This window comes from Pongo abelii, chromosome 13 (genome assembly GCF_028885655.2).
Source record: "Pongo abelii isolate AG06213 chromosome 13, NHGRI_mPonAbe1-v2.0_pri, whole genome shotgun sequence".
Taxonomy (NCBI): domain Eukaryota; kingdom Metazoa; phylum Chordata; class Mammalia; order Primates; family Hominidae; genus Pongo; species Pongo abelii.
In genome coordinates this window covers 81,960,281-81,980,478 of record NC_071998.2, presented here as the reverse complement: position 1 = coordinate 81,980,478, position 20,198 = coordinate 81,960,281, and the positions used below count along the sequence as shown (strand labels likewise).

The 20,198-nt window shown below is 49.5% G+C and overlaps 1 protein-coding gene across 1 annotated transcript; it reads left to right on the top strand.

The window, feature by feature from the left end:
* The first annotated feature begins 15,421 nt into the window (after positions 1–15,421).
* GADD45G (growth arrest and DNA damage inducible gamma) lies at positions 15,422–16,965 on the top strand. Its single transcript, XM_002819944.6, has 4 exons — positions 15,422–15,588; positions 15,846–15,947; positions 16,077–16,290; positions 16,379–16,965. Exons 1-4 carry the CDS (start codon positions 15,536–15,538, stop codon positions 16,487–16,489), a joined length of 480 nt encoding a protein of 159 aa, XP_002819990.1. The 5' UTR covers positions 15,422–15,535; the 3' UTR covers positions 16,490–16,965.
* The last annotated feature ends 3,233 nt before the right edge of the window (positions 16,966–20,198 follow it).

Here is a 20,198-nt window from a genome sequence, read left to right as displayed (position 1 = left end):
AGGTAGCAGTGAGCCAAGATCACGCCACTGCACTCCAGCCTGGTGACAGAGCAACACTCTGTCTCAAAAAAAAAAAAAAAAAAAGAATTTAAGATTTTGGAGTATTTGGCAATACTCCAACGTGATTAAGAGTGTGGACTCAGGAGTCAAAACACCAGGGTTCTGTCCTGACTCACACTTGCTGGGACCTTGGGCAAATTACCTAACTTTACCTCTGGGAACCTGTGTTTGCATTAGCTGGAGTGGTAATAATAGGAGTGCTGCCCCATAGGGCTGTTGTGAAAATTAAATGAGAGTAAGGAAGTGAAGTGTCTGCACAGTGCCTGATACAGAAGAGCTTAGTTGATGATATTTTTATTATTGAATGTTTCAGTGTTTTCAATAGCACTCAAAAAGGAAACAGCATCACAAAAGGGCCTTTTCAACTCAGGGGGACCTTTGTTCCAGAACGGATTCAGGTGAACAATCACAAAACTTTTAGTGGTTCAAGGAAGAAGGATGTGACGTGACGTCACTTTTCAATAGTCCAGTAGTATGGATCCTGTGATGTGATGTACAGTTTTTGTACGCAGCCACAGCTGGGTGCTGTTCATGGGACAGTTGACAAAATGAGAGGTCCAGGTGCCCCCCACCAAAGAGATGAGGCCAAACCCACCTGGTCTGGCCACAAACCATAGACTGATCAGGAGGTGGGGTCCCTGGCTGGCAGCAATTTCTGGCCCCTAAGAGGTAGGAAGACCTTAGTGGTAGGGTTGGGGGAAATTGAATTAAGGACAGGTAGATACTAGAGTCAGGTGTGTGCGGTTCATGCATGGTGAAAACTGTTTTGCTGCTTCTGGAGTGTTTCCATGTTTCCATGTTTTATAAAGATGACCTAGAATGTGCACTTTAAAATTGATCTCTTATCTTTTCTGTAGTTCCCAGAAATATAGGCTATTATGTCTTTATGCATCCTAAATCCTGCTTGGGTGGGTAGTTGTACCATTGCCAGAGAGGCTTCGTCTGCTAACTTGGACTGCATCCTAAGATCCATCCGAGCTGAGCTGATAGTTGAGTGGAAGGTGCTGGCCACAGAGGCCTCTGCACAGGCCTCTTTTCTCTGCCTTGATGCAAACAGATGGGCATGGCCAGTCCAAGTAAGTCTGTGGGCATCGGGGTACAATTGGTGCTTCCAATGTGCTTCTGGAATTTTGAGTTAATGCTACTGTTTGAAATTGTATATGTGCATATTCAAAATCATGGGAGACTTTTTAAAAATATTGTACCCCTTGAGTTACAAGGAGACTTCCTAAATGAGTCACACAATTCCAGGGTGGGAAGACCCCTTGTCCCCAGTTGAAACCTTCTAGTATTTAAGAAACCATCAGGGCCGGGTGCGGTGGCTCAGGCCCATAATCCCCAGCACTTTGGGAGGCCGAGGGGGGTGGATCACAAGGTGAGGAGTTCGAGACAGCCTGGCCAATATGGTGAAACCTTGTCTCTACTAAAAATACAAAAATTAGCTGGGTGTGGTGGCAGGTGCCTGTAGTCCCTGCTACTTGGGAGGCTGAGGCAGGAGAATCACTTGAACCCGGGAGGTGGAGGTTGCAGTACGCCAGCCTGGGTAACAGAGCGAGACTCCGTCTCAAAAAAAAAGAAAGAAACCATCAAGAAGGTGCCAAACAGGACTCTGTCTTTAACATCCATGAAGCCTGCAAAATGTAACCCCCTCTCCCCTCTTACTGCCCCTGTTAGCTGAGCCCAGGGGTGATTACAAGCCAGGGGGCAGGGGCTGCACTGGGCAGCAGCTGGCCTCAGCCTCAGCCTCAGATCGTTGCCTCGGCATGACCCGAGCAGCTGCCACAAAAGCAGCCTGCCAGGGGTCATCACATTATTTATGCTTAGTTTGGCCCAATTTCCAGCAATAAAACTTCCATCAGAGAGTGTGCCCAGACATGCAGGGGGTGACATCTGTGTCCCCTGTGGGCTGGGACAAAGCCGGCTCTGCTCTGGGCTCTGACTCCAGCACAAGCCTCTGCCACAGATCCATCTCGTCCTTAGGTCTGGCTGCAGCCCATCTGCTCAGCTGATCTCAGTTATCCTGACACCAGAGGGAAGCCTCTGTCCCTAGGTACCCCTCACCCAGAGAGTGAAGGGCCCTACTGGTGGGGATGAACAGGGTGAGGGAAGGAAGTGGCAGTGGGGACCTGGTATCCAGACACCTGGCTGCACAACCCCTTGGTGCCCACTCCAGCAAGGCTAGGGTTGCAACCAGTGGCTCTAGGAAAGCTCCTCTAATGTTCCGTTTTCTCTTTTTTTGTTGTTGTTTTTGGAGAACTCTCTCCTTCCCCAATCACAGTTATGAGGTCCTTTCTCTGGGAGCCATCCTGGGTGGCCTTGTTTCTTTGCCTCCATGGCACCCTATAGGTCTCCCATCTGGCCCTGTGTGTCTGTCCCCTATAGGGCCCTGGTCAGTTGTGCAGCAGGCCCAGCACATGGCAGCATGGGTCCATGCTTGCTGGTTCACATTTGTTCCTTAAGCTCTTCTTCCTCCTTCGAGACCCTGTCTGTACACCTTCTCCCTACATCCTCCTCCAGGCTGCCCACTTGGAATTCACCTCTTCCTTCTCTGTGTCCCACATCCCCCTGGTTGAGCTCTGCTCTCTGTTCTCATTCTGGGGGATGCCTATGCTAATGTCATCTTTCCACTGTCCCACCCTTGCCAAGAGACATGGAGACTGCTTCCATGCCTGGCATGGCGGCCCCGATGCTCCATGTGCATGACAGTGTTCAGAGTCAAGGACTGAGGACCCCACCCTGCTCTGTGACAGAAGGCAGACAATCAGCAAATAATAAAAGCGTGGCAACAGGATGATAATAGGTATATGTGAGAGTCTTGGAAACTGGGAGAGGCAGTCTTCCTGCTGGAGTGTGGAAGGAGGGGCGGTCAGGCAGAGAAGCTTCACTGCTCAGGCAGGAGTGGAGTTGGGTGATAAGAGAGTAGAATTGTACCCAGGGTGGAGTGGGGCAGGGGTCAGGTGTCATAGCTAGTGTCCTGTTACCCCACTGCAGTGGGCCTCCGACTAGAGCCTGCAGAGTTTGCTATAATACAGATCGCTGGGTCCCAGGGTTCAGGTGGTCGAGTGGGGCTAAGAATGTGCATTTCTAGGGATTTCCCAGGTGAGGGGACCACATTTTGAGAACAACTGCTCTATGTGAACCCAACCCCGATGCAGTGCTAGGGCTGGGAGCTACTTGGGAGCTGTGTCCCCAACTGTATTCCATAGCATCCTCCTTTTATGGTCCCCAACAAAGAGTTTTGTGATCAAATGTTTGATATCTGTGGCATGCCCAAACCTCGCTCTTGGAGATTCAAGGCATACTTGGATATAATGGAAGCCTTGGTAAGTCCTTCGGTAATGAATTAGATGTCTTTCAATCCAGCATTTTCCAGATCTATTTAAAAATGAAACACTCTTTGGCTTCATCCCTTCTGCCCTGGAGTGGGGCTCTACCAGCCATCAGTCTGAGAAGCTGCTCCAGGACTGCATCTGTCCCCTGCCCCCTTGTTGTTGGAGTCTGCAGGCGAGACCAGACTTCCTCACTCTTGCATTCCCTACGAGACCTGACAAGACCTGCTGAGGTCACACCCCAGGCTTTGTGAGCTTTTGTTTACATGAGCTGTGGGCTGTCCCTCACCCAATGCCTTAGGAATCTTCCAGACTCTTCCCCACTCCTTTCTGTGGTTTTGTCGCTGGGGCTGTGCGGCACTCCTGTCAGGGGTACACATGAAGAGGGAGAACGCCTAATGTCCGGCAAGGTTGGGAGATGCCCCACCAGACAATGGGCTTCCTGAGGTCAGGACCCAGTCCACTGCTCCATCCTCAGCCCCAGCTCACTGTCTTGCACACAGTAGGTGCTCAACTAATGCTTGTGGCAGAGGTTGAACTGCATTGACTGGGCCTGTCCTTCTTTCCCACAAATACATGAGAGCTGGCCCTTAGTGAAAACCAGCGAGGACTGCTCAGGGGCACACAATGCTCCTGGGATATGTGCAGAGTTTAGCTGGGGCAGACTCGCTCAGAAATTGAGTCTTCCAGGAGCCCAGTACTCTTACATCCTGGAAGCAGGGGAGAGCTGTAATCTTGGAAGCTGTGACCTTGGGAGGGACCGAGGCCATGCAGGGGCCGCAATTCAGTGAACATTGAACTTTTTTGGAGGCTGGCTCTCACAGCAGGCTCCTGGACTCATGGATCTCTGCAGACTCCCTGGGCTTCTGGGTTATGAGGGGCGGGTCTTAGATGAGACTGCTCTCTGGAGGGCAAATGTGTCTCTGCACTGCCGAGCCAGCGGGGCGTGGAGCAGAGCAGTAGCCAGCTCCTGAACCCAGACATACTGTGCTGTGAGGGCTGGAGTGGCCCAGGTCTCCCACCAGGCTGACATGCTCTGCATTGCTACAGTGGCACACAAACATCACCAGCAGGGGGAGTAGCTCACCGGACTGGTCTTGTGCCCTGGAGGGGATGGAGGTTGGCAGGTGGAGCATCAGTGTTTCCTTCTAGGGTGGCTTTGGAGGGAGGAGAGGCTTCTGCTTGAGGCCTTGGGTCTTGCCTGCTGTCCAGAGCCTGTGTCCAGAGTGACCACTTCTCCCCTGCCAGAGTTTGTGGGTGAAATGATGAGGTCCAGGCCTGTTGTTTGTAAAGTGCTCAGTGCAAAATGCTGGGTGAAAAATCCAGTTTACATTTCAAGGAATCCCTAGATGATGTGACCTGTTTCTGCAGAATTTTGAGGAGAGGCTTCATTTGGGATAGTCTACATAGACTAATAGTTAGGGAATTGGCACCTTTGGCCATGTCTGTGTAAGAGTGGCCTGCTAAGCGGTGTCCTAACAATGCTGGGACCACTTTTACCAGCTCTGGTCCCCTTTCTGTCACCAGGTGCTGGAGTGAGCAGTACCCATCAGGGAGAGCAGTAGGTCTCTCTGCATTGCTCCATATTAGTTATAAAGGGAGATGTCCATATACATTTTCTGACATAAACGGAGTGAGGAAGTCTCGTCACATTGCATATTAATGACATATGTTGGAGAAAATATTCTACCTCCTTCCCTGCTAGAGTTCATTCCGTTTACCCACTCTCTTATTTAGAGACTGCCTGGCACCAGCTGAGAGACTGACACAGTGCTGGTGTGGCCAGGTCCATCCCCACCATGGTCCAGCAGGTCCCTCCCCTTGCTGCATCCACCTCTTTCCATCTTTCCTCCTTCCCTTTCCTGGGTCTGGCCTGTCATTTGCCAGTGGTCCCCAGACCCTTGAAGCAGGGATTGTTGTCTCTTTGTACAGAGGGTATTCATTCCCAGCTGGAACGAGGCAGACACTGTCCTTGCTCATCCAGCCCCTTCTCATGGGGACAGTGTAAGGGGCTGATCCAAGACCCTGTGAGCAACTCAAAGGCCTGGCAGGACATCCTTGTGATGAAGGTTGTTACCACCACTGTACAGGAGAGGAAAGAGGCAGGAAGCACCAGGGTGATCCAAGACTCTCCCCTTAGGGCATATTGGCCCTAGGCAGCCTGGTGGTGGCCTCCTGGTAGGTGCTGAAGGGAGGGGCAGGGAGTTGCTCAAAGCCAGGGGCCAGCAGGAGCAGAGGTGAGCTGGAAAATAGCAGAGATGGATGGAGCTGGGCAAAGGAGAGGATGGGGGAGCTGCATGGGTCCATGACACCTGCTCTGACAGGGTTGCCATCCTCTTCCTCATTGAACTTAGTGCCTGTTGCATCCTAGAGCAAGGCAGGGGCCGGGACGCACATACCTCCATGAGGAGGGTGAGTCTCTCCAGGTAGGATGGCCACTTAAATCAATTATCCTGGGGAAGAGCAAGAGCAATGGGATCCAGCCTGAGAAGACAAGGGGAAGGCTGGGTGGAGCCGTCTGGTTCAGCCACCCTGAGCTGGGTCATCTGTCATGGAAACCGAGAGTGAATAAAGCAGCCCACTGTCCTCTCAGCCATGAACTATTTCTTGCAGTAGACTCTTCAGTAAAATGGAAATGCACCATCCAGGTTCTCTTCCGGGCTGTTTTTAAAAAAATTAATATTACAGTTTAATGTGGATTCAGGGGAACTAATAAAAATTTCCCATCTATTCAAAATATCAGGGAAGGATGTGAATGTATATGCTCAACAGCTCCTGATAAGCAAAAGAGCCTGGGTTTGCTGCTGAGTTTTCTCCAGTGCTAACCGAGCACATACACTAGTGACCACAGCCACCCTGCTCCGATGACCTCCGACATCCTCCTGCAAAACACACTCACTGATTCCAAAGGGCAGAATAGCGACTGGAGAAACCTGTTAGGCTGGAGAAACCTGGCAGACACCATCTTGGTGTCTTGGTCAAATGATCATCATCCCATGGCAATCAATAACCAGAGGACAAATCAAAGCACATGATCCTGATATGACACACCAAGAAGGACACAGCATCACTACTGTGATGGTCCAGTTAATGGTTTATCACCTGAATTGAATCAGGAGGAAACAGCGGACAAGCTAGCCAAACCCCAGCAGTGTGCGTGGTGGAGGTGCAGAGGAGTCTGTAACATAACAGGCCTGAAATCTTAAAAAGTTATCAATGCCATGAAATGTTACTGTCACAAAGCAAAACTCAGGAACGCTTTTGGATTCAGGGAGATGACAGAGACGTGACTACTGAATGGACCTGTGATCCTGGACTTTCTTTTGCTACAGAGGACATCACTGAAACAACAGACAAAAATCTCAGTATGGTTTGTAGATTAGGTAATTATATCAATATTAATTTCCTGAATTTCATCATTTTACTACAGTTTATAGATTTAGGATAACATTCTTGTTTTTAGGAAATACACATTGAAGCATTTAATGGAAAAGAGGCATCATATCTGTATCTTACTCTCAAATGGTTCAGAAAATAATATATATACTTGAAGGAGAGAGACAAAGCTGAAACAAATATAGTAAAATGGGGGAATCTGGGTGAAAGGTACATGGGAATACTTTGTTTTACTATTTCTATAATTTTCCTATGTTTGAAACTTTGTGAAAATTAAAAAAATTTAAAAATACCTCCAAAATACAGAGGCTTAAGATAGAAGATTGTGTTTTGTCTACTGAACACAATAGTGTGGAGTATACAGGCTAGCAAGGAGGCTGGGCTCCACACAGCCATGCAGGACCCCAGGCCCCTTCCCTTGTGACTGCATGATTGAGTCACAACAGCAAGGAGGAGAAGGAACCTAGTTGGCCAGCTACAAACTTCTGCTTGAGCAAGGGATGTAGAGGAACTGGGGCCAAAGACCACCCCACGCAGCAAGGGAGACTGGGAATGCAGTCTCTGGCTTGGAGTCCCTGTGCAGAGTCAAAACGCCATTACTGTGGATCATCAGAGAGCAGACCCGGGGGCTCATGAGCAGTCTGCCCCCTCGCCGGTTCTCAGATTCAGAGGTAATCTGAAGAGTGGCCATGACCGTGATAAGCCTCAAGGTTCTGCAACTAGTCTATATTTCTCACATCTGCCCTTGCCTGACAGCGGCTTCCTATGGGGGCCTCACACCATCCTGCCCCTTAGATTCTGAAACAGTGCTTCCCATCCACCCTATACCTTGCACCTTTTGGCAAGTGAACGACCACACACTTATGTGCATGCATGCATGCATTACCCTGGGATCTTGTTAAAAGACAGATTCTGATTCCGTGAGGCTAATTAGCTACCCGGGGAGGCTGAGGCTGCTGGCCCTGGATGCGCTGGGCAGCAGAGGTCTATGGGCATCTTGAGGGTGCACCTGCATGCTTTGGAGATGAAGGAGCTGCGACTCCTGTTCCTTTTGAGAGGGTAACGCTGGGAGGTGTTGGGTGCATGGGAAATGCACCAGCAAGTGGGACTCACCTTTCCTTGGGTGGATGTCATGCCGCATATGGGATTTCACCCATGGCAGGCTGTTCACGTCAGGTGTTGCTGAAGAGATTGGGAAATTAGGCAGAGTTTTGGAGGAAGTCACCTTGTAGATCCCTCCCAAGTTTAAATTTGTCTGTGGGTTTGTGAGTAAGAAAAAATAACCTATATACTTCACATTGTGTGGCTGATAAGGGGAAAATTCAGAACTGAAGACCATGGGAGATTCAGAGAATTCCTGATTTTGTAAGAAAAGCAGGGTATACACCCTGACTGATCCACCCAAGCACAGCTGAGTTGCACGGGAGGCTGTGCCCCAGGGTAGCTGTTCAGCTGTAAGTCAATGTTCTGCCTGTGGTGTGGCCCGATGAACCTGAGGCTGGAGGCCTGGCACATGCTGGCTAGAATCCCAGCTCCACCATTGGTTGTGTGACCTTGGGCATGTCGTTAATCTCCCTGAAACTGAGTACTCCTATCTGTGAAGTGGGCATGGGTATTACAGCCGACACAGGAACGCTCCCTGACGGTGGGGTCTGTTTTCCTTGTTGATGGCGGCTCACGCTGCTCTGTGACTACCAAACCCTACTGCACCATCCTCTGAGCCAGCCTGACTTCTCGGGGGCTGCCCAGCTGTGGCACAATGGGGTCTGAGCCCACTGTTACCAGGGTCTGCTGCATCTGGATATTAACCTTAATGTGTGATGAGAGCCCATGGGCTCACCAGAAACACACTTAAAGGACGGCGCTTGCAGGCCTGGAAGGGTTTAGGCCAGCTGAAGTGTTAGAAGCTACTTTTTAGGGCTGGAAGCGATATTCTCTTTGACCACAAGATGTCACCCTGCAACCATGACATTGGGACAGGCACTGTTGGATTCAGGGTTCCTGAGGAAAACCAAAAATGGTTTTGAAACCTCATTTTCACCTGGATGCTCTCCTTGTCCTTGGTGGTCAAATGGTTTGTTCTAAAGGCTCGAGAAAAGGTTTCACAGTGAAGTTCATCTGTTCCCTCCTGCTTCGGAGAGGAGCTCCGAACACCCAGCTTTGCCACCTCCCAGCTGTGTGACCTCGAACAAGTTGTTCAACCTCTCTGCGCCCAAGATTCCTCATGCCTAAAATGGTGATAATAGCACCTACCTAATGAGTTTGTTATGAGAATTAAATGATGTTTTCAAAGTGCTTGGAACAGTGCTTGGCGCACAGCAAGTCCTGGAAAAGTCTAGTAAATAAAATAATAACAATACTACTAACAGTGTACTCAAGGAGTGCCCCACCCTTCTCAAACAGACAAAATTCAAACACTGAAAAATTAATTCATACCCTACAGTCTCAAGCATAGGTTGAGTATATTACATGTTTTGAAATTTTAGAATTCCCTGCTGTGTTATGTAGGCAATGGAAACAATTTTCATAATTTATTACTGTAATTCATTTCTGGAAAACAGACATTTTCAACAAGAAGGGAGTGGAAGATAATTTCTTCCATTGCTGCTTGCCTCAGTGTGCACAGAGGATCCCCAAGGGTCCTGCGAACCGCATGTGTAAGGAAAGGTGCCATCCAGGGTGTTTGGTTCTGACTTGCCGGCTGGCCTTCTTTCCTGCCTCCAGCATGTTGCCTGGGATTCCATCCCAGTCATGCCAGAGTTAACCTCCGAGTACAGTTATGACGATTTTCACTCAGTCACAGGCGCAGACTGGCGTCAGATGGCAAGAAGAGGAGTGCAGGAATCAAACGTCACAGTCTCAGGAGCAAAGCCCCACAGACGTCTGGCTTCTGGATCTGTGACCATATGGTCAAAGATTGCTCTGCACAATAACCTCCAGAGCAGTCAGGTTGAGGATGTCTGGTACTGAAGTTACTCCATTTGAGAAGTTTTATGTATTTTTGTTAAATAAAATTGAATTGTAGAATGTTTAATTGCAGAAAAGCATAGTGAAGAAAATTAAAAATCACTTATAATCTCATCACTCCAAGATACAATCACCATTCCTACTTCGTGACTTTATACAGTGATAGTCGTGTACGCTGAAAGTTTTTGCTATTTTGCTTTTTTCATATTATATCATGCCAGGAACTACTCTTCAGAACTCCTTTTTATGGTTGCATAATGTTTCCTTTCTGGTTACACCATGATTTAACACTAGACCCCTATAATGCTTTCTAATTTGTCACTATTTTAGGAAATATTGCAATAAATATTTGATTGTCATATATATTTTTGAATGACGTTTTTGGAGAGCTTAATTAATGGGTATTTAATGGGCTAACAAGCGTGAATTCTTTTTACCTTACACTTTAAATCATCTGCTAACTCTTTGCTCAAGGTCAAAGTTAGCAAGCAGCTAAGCCCAGCTTTGAGTCCTGCTCCACAAAGTTTAAACTCCAATGTCATAGTGTCTTTTGGAGGTTGTTAGTACCTTTTAGCTTTTGGAACATAAAAGAAGGAAGACTTTACTGTGGAAGTTCTGCGGTTCTATTATTCTATTATATGCTACATGTAAACATTTCCAGAAATCTGTTAGAAAAGAAAGTTTACTGCCAACCCAAATGCCTTCAGGGACCAGGCAAATGCCAGACAGGGCGTACACGTGCCAGCGGGCCTAATATGACATTTGGAACATACTTACTTACAGTGACAGAGAGGATGTGTGCCACCAACTCTCCCCTACACAAATGAACAAGTCAGATCTGAATTTGTAAGTCTTTCGGGACACTGTCCACCAAACTAAACCCATCTGTGGGCCAAATGGCAACCAGGAACAATCTTATAAGACCCCAGTAAGGTTCATGAGGGGTAAAGGGCACAATTTTTATTTCCTAGGTTGGGAAACTAAGGTTCAGAAGACTTGGGCATGTAGTCAAGCTGGGAAGACTGCACATCTGTGGCTTCTCAGGGGTTTTCAGCTACAGTGCAGGCTGGTGTCTGTCACTACCTAGGACTGTGACAGGTGCCATGAATCATTTCTTACTGTCAATGGAGAAGGGAACAAATGCATAAATAATGTATCCTTCCCCCTCAATTACTTTGAAGGATTTTCCTGGGCTAATGTTAACCTCTTTCATGCTACATAAGTGCTCACCCAAGAATAACTGCTCCTTCCAGAAAGTCTTTGCATAAGGATGACTGACCAGAAATGTCCAGCTTTTGCTAGGTGTGTGGGTGGGAGGTGTCCTCCTTTCTCAGCTTCCTGTTTCTTGTCTCAGTTGTCATCTGAAGCCTCCCCATGAGCAGATCCACGCTTCACCCTGGGTAAGGAAGAGGGCATGGTGATGGTGAGAGCCAATGCAATGGTGTCCTTCACATGCTGGAAGGCATCTGAGATGCACCTGCTGGGTTTTAAGTAATAGCTTTTATGTGGCCTGCATGAAAACTTGGCTTCCTTTTGAGTTAATGTAGTATTGTCACTGAGTTGCTGCTGCCCCCTATCATTCAAGAGCTTTTTTGGACCAAAGAAAACCCAACAGAGGACCCCTGAAGAGACTTGTTCTGGCCCGAGAAGGGGCTGGACGAGGCGGAATAGTGAGGGTAACATGAAATCTTTTGGAAACCGGCCAGCCCAGAGTGCTCCAAGAGCCCTGTGCTGACATAGGACACTGTCCTGCTCAAACTGAGACACAAATGATGCTTAACCTTTTTGGCTTCATCTTTAGGAACTTGGCCCCTTTATTTTGTGCTTCAAACTTCTGTTTCTTGATTGTAAGCGCAAAGGTCTACAGGTGACAGGAAGGTGATGTAAATGAACAAAGCAGCCAGGTGTCCTCAGCTGGGGTTTGGTGGGGATTGAGGTGAATGGGAGAGCAGTGCCCAATGCGGGATCCCATTGCCCCCGACCCCTGCTGAAGGTTACCAAGGTGGGGAGGGGACTCTAGGCACATCATGGCCAAATCTACCCATTTTCCAAGAGAAGCTAGAAATCCAGATGTTTATATGAATGCAGCTAACTTTGAAAAGTGGCAGTGAATTTGACTTTGCCTAAGACACCTCATAGGCCAAAGAAATCCCACCTGCAGTCTGCATGGGGCTGGTGTGCAGCCAGCTTTGCATCCCACAGCCTCTGGCTGGCTGGTCGTGGATTCTGGCACATTGTTTGGGTAGGATAAGGGCATACACCTGCTATTTAATAACAATGTTGTGCACTCTCCACACATAAGTAACTTGTGAACATACAACAAAGAACATCTCATAAACCTTACTGCTTACTTAAAGCTCATTTCCTTCTGTACCCAAATGAAAGACATCTGCCCATCAATGACCCAGTCAAGCCGTGAAAGAATGAGAAGCACATTTCAGAGACTGTGTTAATAAAAACAGTTCAACTATAAACATTTCCAAAAAGGTTTTAAAATAGAGCGTCTCTGAGGATATCCCTTTAAGTAAGTCACCATCACCTGCATTATTGAGATTTAGGGGAAGGTTTAGGGGTGCAGTCACAGGAAGCTCAGGACAACATCTCAGCCACCTGTGAGCTGAAGCACAGAGCAGGCCAAGTCCCTTGCTGCATGCAATTTGGGAGAGCTGTGGCCACAAAGCCGTGCAGTGGGATACTCTGGATCCTCAAACTTCTTCTAGTGGGCATTGCCCACTTCTCAACGCAGGGGCATCCCAGGCCCAGAAGCTTCAGCATGTGTCTGAACTGAAGGGTGGTGGTGGGTCTGCTGGAAGGCCACCTTTGCCTGCAGACAAAATGGTTCTTTCCTAATTGAGATGGGGGCTTAGGGGCCATTGGGACTGACCTAATAAAGCAAAGTGAAGCTGTATCATATGTCAAAAAGGCAGTTTCCTGAAATTGAATACTTTAAAAATGTGAGCAGAGTAGAACAGCCCCAGGGGTCGTCAATCATCTCTCCTGGTCCAGGCTAGCTCAGGAGGGACTGGAAATGCACCCACCCCCAACCAGAAGCCGGGAGTATTCATTAGTGGCCTTCCTCTGGGAGGAGGGGCTGAGGCTCCAGGCGTAGCCTTTGTTTTCTCTGGCCTGGCATGTGGACAGATTTTTAGTGTCATAAATTGGAGAGGTGGGGTGCTAGTGTGTTAAGTAAATCTCATTTCCAGCATTTCCTGGAGACCTGGAACTAATACATTTTAAGAAATGTTTAATAGTAGGCCGGGTGCGGTTGCTCATGCCTGTAATCCCAGCACTTTGGGAGGCTGAGGTGGGTGGATCACGAGATCAGGAGTTTGAGACCAGCCTGGCCAACATGGTGAAACTCCGTCTCTACTAAAAATACAAAAATTAGCCCGGCGTGGTGGCGCACCTGTAGTCCCACCTACTCGGGAGGCTGAGGCAGAAGGATCGCTTGAACCTGGGAGGCGGAGGTTGCAGTGAGCCGAGATCGTGCCACCGCACTCCAGCCTGGGCAACAGAGCGAGACTCCGTCTCAAAAAAAGAAAAGAAAAGAAAAGTTTAATAGTTTTAAAAGAGTAATACCTATGTTCCAATCACTTACAATTAACGTATTTTATCCAATCAAGGCATATCATCATTTTATACATCAAGAAAGAAAAGAAACTAGCGAACAAACGGGGCATAATGCCGCCTGGCCCCGCTTCCCTCTCCCCCCTCCCCCCGTCCTTAAGAGACAGCTCTGGAGTTCAGAAATGCTACGAGAGCAAGCTCTTCATTCTTAGAATCCAGGAAGGGCCGGGCTTTTGCAGCTCTCCTCTGCCAGGAAGCCGCTGGGGGGCGAAAGACGCCAGCGTCTCACTCTGGCAGAAGTGCCTGCCTGTAAGCGCAGAGTGAAAACTTCCCCATAACAAATTCAGAAGTACCTTGTACATTCACCACCCACCTGAAGAAAGCCTGAATGAAAGGAACAAAGCCACGGCGTTGTTGACTTTCCTATTATCGCCCCAGTCTTGCGGCAGGGCCCGGGTTTCCATCCAATCCACCCGGCCCGCCACTGTCCGGGCCAGTCTCCAAGGCCTCACCCAAAAAAAGGAAGCAATGAGGTGTCCCCCAGCGCGCCTTTCCACTTAGCACGGAAGGTGCTCAGTGGGTGAATCCTTTGAAAGTGCCAGCGTGTATGGTCAAATGGCAGCAACCTCTAGCCTGTTAAACTCTCCCAAGATCTCTTCCAGACTTATTCTATTGCCGGAAAAAAGGCTTTTTACATATGCACATTTAAGTAATTAAAATATTTCAACATGGCATAAGACGTAGGGGCTCTTACTCTATCAGTACTGGATGGGAATCTCCTTTTGCCCTCTACTCCCCAGGGTAACTGCAGCCCCACCTGAATGCGTTTTGTAGCCCTTACTCGGGTTCTATTTATGCGCAGCTTGGACAGGGCTCACTGGCCCCGGCCGGGCAGCTCCGTGGCCGTCCCCCTCCACCGCCCTTCCCCCGCGCCAGGCCAATGCAAGGGTGTGTGCGTTGAGGGGAGGGGAGGACAAAAGGGGTTCAGAATCTTTTTAACCTGCCTGTAGATGGCGCCCCGGGAAAGAGATTCCGAGCTGCATTCCCTAAGCTCCAGGGGCTGCAGCCGCGGGGTCCTGGCCAGAAGGCGTCCAGCCGCGAAGACTGCACAGCAGCTCTCCGTCCTTCCCAACTCGCGCGGCTGCTCGGCACCCTTGCGAGGAACGGATGGAAGGGAATTACATGTAGCAGGGCCAGTACTGGGGGCGCGCACTCAGGGACCACGGAGTGGCACTCAGCCTCGATCCCACGCGCCAGGCAGCCCGGCCACCCCCACGCGCGGCGGGGGCCTGCCCACCCCACCCGGCGGCAGGTGGACAGTGTTGCTATGAAGAGAAAGCCTCGATTGTCCCTACTGCAAACCGCCACACGCCAGACCTCTGCTATTGTGCGCCCTCCATAGAAATGCAAACGAGCGGCGTGCGCCGGCCGCAATCTGCTCGCCCCCGCCCGCCCCCCTCTCCGGCGCCCCGCCGCGCTCGGCCAAGGGCGGGGAGGTGGGGTAGGATCTTCCAGAGACGGCTCAATGTACACATTGAGTATGCCTGGCAGGCATCACCAGCGCCCTCGGGACGCTAGTGGTCAGCTGCAGGGGGCTGTGCCCACTGCCTTTTGCAAGCCTCTAACTGGCGCTACCTGTTTTTACCTTCATTTCCGGCTCCAATGCAACAGTCTCATAAACTTCAAATTAAAGAAAAGAAACAAATAGAAAGGCAGCAATAGAAAATGCAAAATAATTCCTTTTGCTTCTATAAAGGTGCTTTTCGCAAATTGCAGCATCATATTAGCAAACAAGGTTTTTGTGGGTTGGGTTTTTTTTTTTTTTTTTTTACTTTTTCCTTTTAAGGACTTCAAAAAAAAAAAAAAAAGCCAGGCGAGATGAAATCTGCAGGCTCCAGTCTGCCTGGTAACACCCCAACAAAAGCGGCAGATTTGAGGCATTGTCATCCCCCGCACCCCTCCCCACGTGGCCTTCTGGCACGAGCCGCTGGCTCGCCGCCTCATTTACATCAGAAAGCGGGTGCCGGCCAATAGGCGCGCAGCCTCGCGCCAGCTGGCGGCGCCGCACCCACCAGCCTATATAAGGGCGCGCAGCGTAGCCGGGGCGCACTCGCTGGTGGTGGGCGCGCCGTGCTGAGCTCTGGCTCTCAGTGTGTTCGGCCGCGTCCGCTCCGCGCTCTCCGCTTGTGGATAACTTGCTGCTGGTTGATCGCACTATGACTCTGGAAGAAGTCCGCGGCCAGGACACAGTTCCGGAAAGCACAGCCAGGTGGGTTTCAGGGCGCTGAGAAAGCCGCTGGTCGGTCGGCGACCGTCAGGGTTCTCCAGGGTGGGAATCAGCGGGGTAGGAGCAGAGCGCGGGGGTGCGGGCGCCAGATCCGGGTTGGAGAGCCGGGGTGCAGGCGCTGAGCCGGGATTGGAGTGTGGTTGGAGTTGGGGAGCCAAGGGTGCGTGCGGGTGGCCGGGGCTGGGGGCTCCGCTGCGCCCGCTGGCCGACTCCCGCTCATTGCGCTGGCTCCTCCGCAGGATGCAGGGTGCCGGGAAAGCGCTGCACGAGTTGCTGCTGTCGGCGCAGCGTCAGGGCTGCCTCACTGCCGGCGTCTACGAGTCAGCCAAAGTCCTGAACGTGTAAGTGTAGACGCGGCCCAGGCTGGGAGACAGGGGCGGGGGTGAATGGCGAGACTGGCGGATGGGAGGGTTGGCGGCGGGAGAACTCGGTCGCCGGTTCTGACCTAGGTCCCCGCCTTGCCCTCGCAGGGACCCCGACAATGTGACCTTCTGTGTGCTGGCTGCGGATGAGGAGGACGAGGGCGACATCGCGCTGCAGATCCATTTTACGCTGATCCAGGCTTTCTGCTGCGAGAACGACATCGACATAGTGCGCGTGGGCGATGTGCAGCGGCTGGCGGCTATCGTGGGCGCCGGCGAGGAGGCGGGTGCGCCGGGCGACCTGCACTGCATCCTCATTTCGGTGAGTACAGTCCTGTCCTGTCCCCGCCCCGGTGTGGTTCCCGCCTCGGCCCGCGGCCAGCCAGGCTGACCCTGCTCTCTCTCCGCAGAACCCCAACGAGGACGCCTGGAAGGATCCCGCCTTGGAGAAGCTCAGCCTATTTTGCGAGGAGAGCCGCAGCGTTAACGACTGGGTGCCCAGCATCACCCTCCCCGAGTGACAACCCGGCGGGGACCTTGGTCTGATCGACGTGGTGACGCCCCGGGGCGCCTAGAGCGCGGCTGGCTCTGTGGAGGGGCCCTCCGAGGGTGCCCGAGTGCGGCGTGGAGACTGGCAGGCGGGGGGGGCGCCTGGAGAGCGAGGAGGCGCGGCCTCCCGAGGAGGGGCCCGGTGGCGGCACGGCCAGGCTGGCCAGAGCTGAGGACTCTGCAAGTGTCTGGAGCGGCTGCTCGCCCAGGAAAGCCTAGGCTAGGACGTCGGCCTCAGGGCCAGGAGGGACAGACTGGCCGGGCAGGCGTGACTCAGCAGCCTGCTCTCGGCAGGAAGGAGCGGCGCCCTGGACTTGGTACAGCTGCAGGAGCGTGAAGGACTTAGCCGACTGCGCTGCTTTTTCAAAACGGATCCGGGCAATGCTTCGTTTTCTAAAGGATGCTGCTGTTGAAGCTTTGAATTTTACAATAAACTTTTTGAAACAAACTTATGCTCTTTATTGAGGGTAGGGGATCTTTGTGTAGGGGGAGGTGGTGTGCAGGGTTTCAGAGGATTGCTGGAACTCCGTGGAACTGATGGCACCTGTTCCGTCTTCCTGTCGGGCAAGAATGACAGGCTCCTCCGCTCTGGCAGAGGGAGGGCATGCTGCCCAGTGCTAGGGTAGAACTTGAGCCTGGCTCCTACTTTTCTCCTTTTAGGAAGATTTTAAACTTGCAAAACAGGAGCATACTTGCGATAAGACAGTGCAGCAGCTGAAGTCTTGCCTTCCAAGGCGATAACAGTGACCTCCGCCTCCCCTCCCCCTCCTCGGCCCTCCTCCCCCTCCCTCCTACAGCTGCTTATCTGAACAGCTTGCAGGAGGCCTCAGGCTTTCCTGCACAATGAGCATTGCCTTCTGCAGGCCCTGCCTTTTGTGGTCCCTGAGGACGGTGGCAGCCTGCTCCTGCTCTTCGGGACTTTTTCCTCTTAAATGCTCTGACACAAAGCAATGCTACAAAGGTACTAATACCAAATATGACATTGATGACTGCATTTAAGTATGAGTCATTACTTTGTCATGGCTATGATAGAACTTGGAAGATCTGAGAAAAAATTGGAAGGCAGCATCTATATAAATAGGCATGAGCAATTCTGAGGGGGCCTGGCATCTGCTATCTACTATTTTCAGTGTTCTCTGCCCACATCAGAGTTACGAGGATTGCTGCTATTCACAATTCTGTTTAAAGACTCATAGGAAAAAAAAAATTAAATATTTTAAGCCAAGACTTTCTTTAAGAAGGAACTAGTGGGAAATGTCCTGATCAAATCAATCTTTTTTATGAGACCAATATGCCTTGAGTTCATTCTGTGTCTAACTAGCTGCTTTCAGCAGGGGAAATACATGTGGGACCCTTGTGCTGTCAGCTAGGCTGCCAAGCAGGCTGAGCCTTCTGGGCAAAGGAGGCATGATGTGCTGTCTTCAGTCCTTAGGGTGGCTGACTTACCTCATTGAGTGCCACGTCCTAAAATTCTCTCCAAATTACAGGAGCATTCTTGAGGCAACAGGAAAACTGTACTGAATTACTCTTCTTGTAATGAAAGCGTCCTTGTTTTCCATTTATCAGCTCCTAAAAACATCTACTCCTCAATGGGACAGAAGCCTAGATAAAAAAGTCAGTTGTATTTGTGCCCAATTTTCATTACTATTTTACCTATTTGCTGCTTGAAATCTTAAGGTTTTCTTATTGAGGTAGTCTTGGGGTGGGCCTGTCTACCAGTCTGTGTTCTGGCAAAATGACCAGAACATGCTATTGTAAACACAAAGTGGACTTGATTACTTTAAAATGGACCCTTAAATGAGTAAATTCAGCAGAACATTGCACAGAGCAGGTAGGCAGACCCTCCTGTTGGCCAGGCGACACTTGTAGAACATGAGGTTGTAAGCCCTTGGCTTTTTGATTAGAGCTTGCTATGAGGCCACCTGTTGGAGCCCCAAAGGGCTAGGAGAAAAAATGCATGATGGGACACAGTGCCATGCCCAAAAGTTATGCTAAACTTTTTCTTTTTTTTTTTTTTTGATGAACAGGTGTTTAATGCTATTAACATGAACTAACTCAGAGGGCAGATAATAAAATGTCCAGTGTTTATAAACACATAATTGCATTTAGTACTTCTAACAACCCTATGTGATAATGCACATATAAGCCCTTAGTGCATGGTAATTATCACTACATATGTGTTGGGGTGACCCATAAAGACAAGCACAATGCCTGGCATCTAGAAAGCACTGAATGAATGTTAATGACAATAATACTTAAAAGCTAATGAAGACATTTGTCTCAGACCACAGAACTCCAAGTGAAATAGTGGGTTTTGGACCAGCCATCTGGTTTCAGGACCAACACGTTGCTGCCATGAACTTCTGGGTGCTGGAGCACTTGCAGCAGGCTTATTCTGGAAAGAAGGCTATTTTCATTAGATAACTTTCTACCTTTATAAGTCATATGTATTCATTGCAGAAAAATTGTAAAATACATAAACATTAAAGAAATAAGTAAAAGTGCCTGTAACTGACCATCAGCAAATTTTGATGTATTAATATTTCCTTCTGAACTTCTATTTTTCCTCTTACATATTCTGTAACATACATAAGCACACCCAACAGTTTTTAAGCTGCATTTGGCTTAGTCTGCATTGGATTTAGTTACTGTCTCCTTTTCCTTAACATGCTATTACAGCTCCCATATATCCACATGACCTTGGAACAGGGCTTGTCTCTGCTTTAGCAGGCTCCAGTGCCTGGGTGAAAATACATATTCCAGCCTGGGATCCAGCTGGGGCATCTTCTTTACCTTGCAGCCCTCACTAAACTAGAAACATGACTGCTGTTTGCAGGATTTTAAATATCACATGTCTAAAACCAACCTTTGCCACCCCCAGAGCAATGAAAGTAAAGCATTCTTATTTTTAATTTTTTTAAGTTTTGCATATGGTCACTGTAAAAATTGGCACTGGCAAAGCACCTGTCGTGAAGATGAAATGGATACAGAATGACAACAGGAGCAGCTTGGAGAGTCAGGCATTCCTTGCCCACACCCAGCATTGCCCACATAGGGAGCTGAGGTCTCCTTGTTCGCCTCCTGGCAAGACAATAGGACAAAATGATCTCTGAGATTTATTTTGTTTTTAAGGGCTGTAATTCTCTTGTGTTATATATTTTATTAAACCATTAGCCTCAGAAGTACAATGTGTATTGGTTTTGAAGCCACTTGAGAAAAAATAAAAAATGAATTTTTCAGAGGAAAAGCAAGGATGTTGGCAAACAAAGCAAGGCGTGTAGGGTCAGCTCAGTAAACAGATATTCAGTTTTGCTTTTTTGAGATTCTTGTGTTTTTCAGTTGCTTTTCTAAGATGCCAACCCCTGTACTCCTCATTTGAGTATGCCCTCCAAAATGTCAAAAGTGAATTGTCTTTCCACGGTCACAAAGGAGAGACTTTATGACTTAACTGGGGGCAATGAGACATGATCCTGCGTGGTGCACCTGAGCTGCTGCGAGCCGCCGCCGGAGGAGTGGCCAAGTGCGTGTGCAGGGCCAGCTGGAAGCCTCGGGGTGCCTGGAATGACTACACGGCTTTGAATTCTGTCCTAGCGCAAACTTATATTTGGTTTTTAGGTCTAGCTCAAACTTCCCTTTATCAACTAGAATAAAATTGCCAAATAATTTCACTCCTTTCATCAA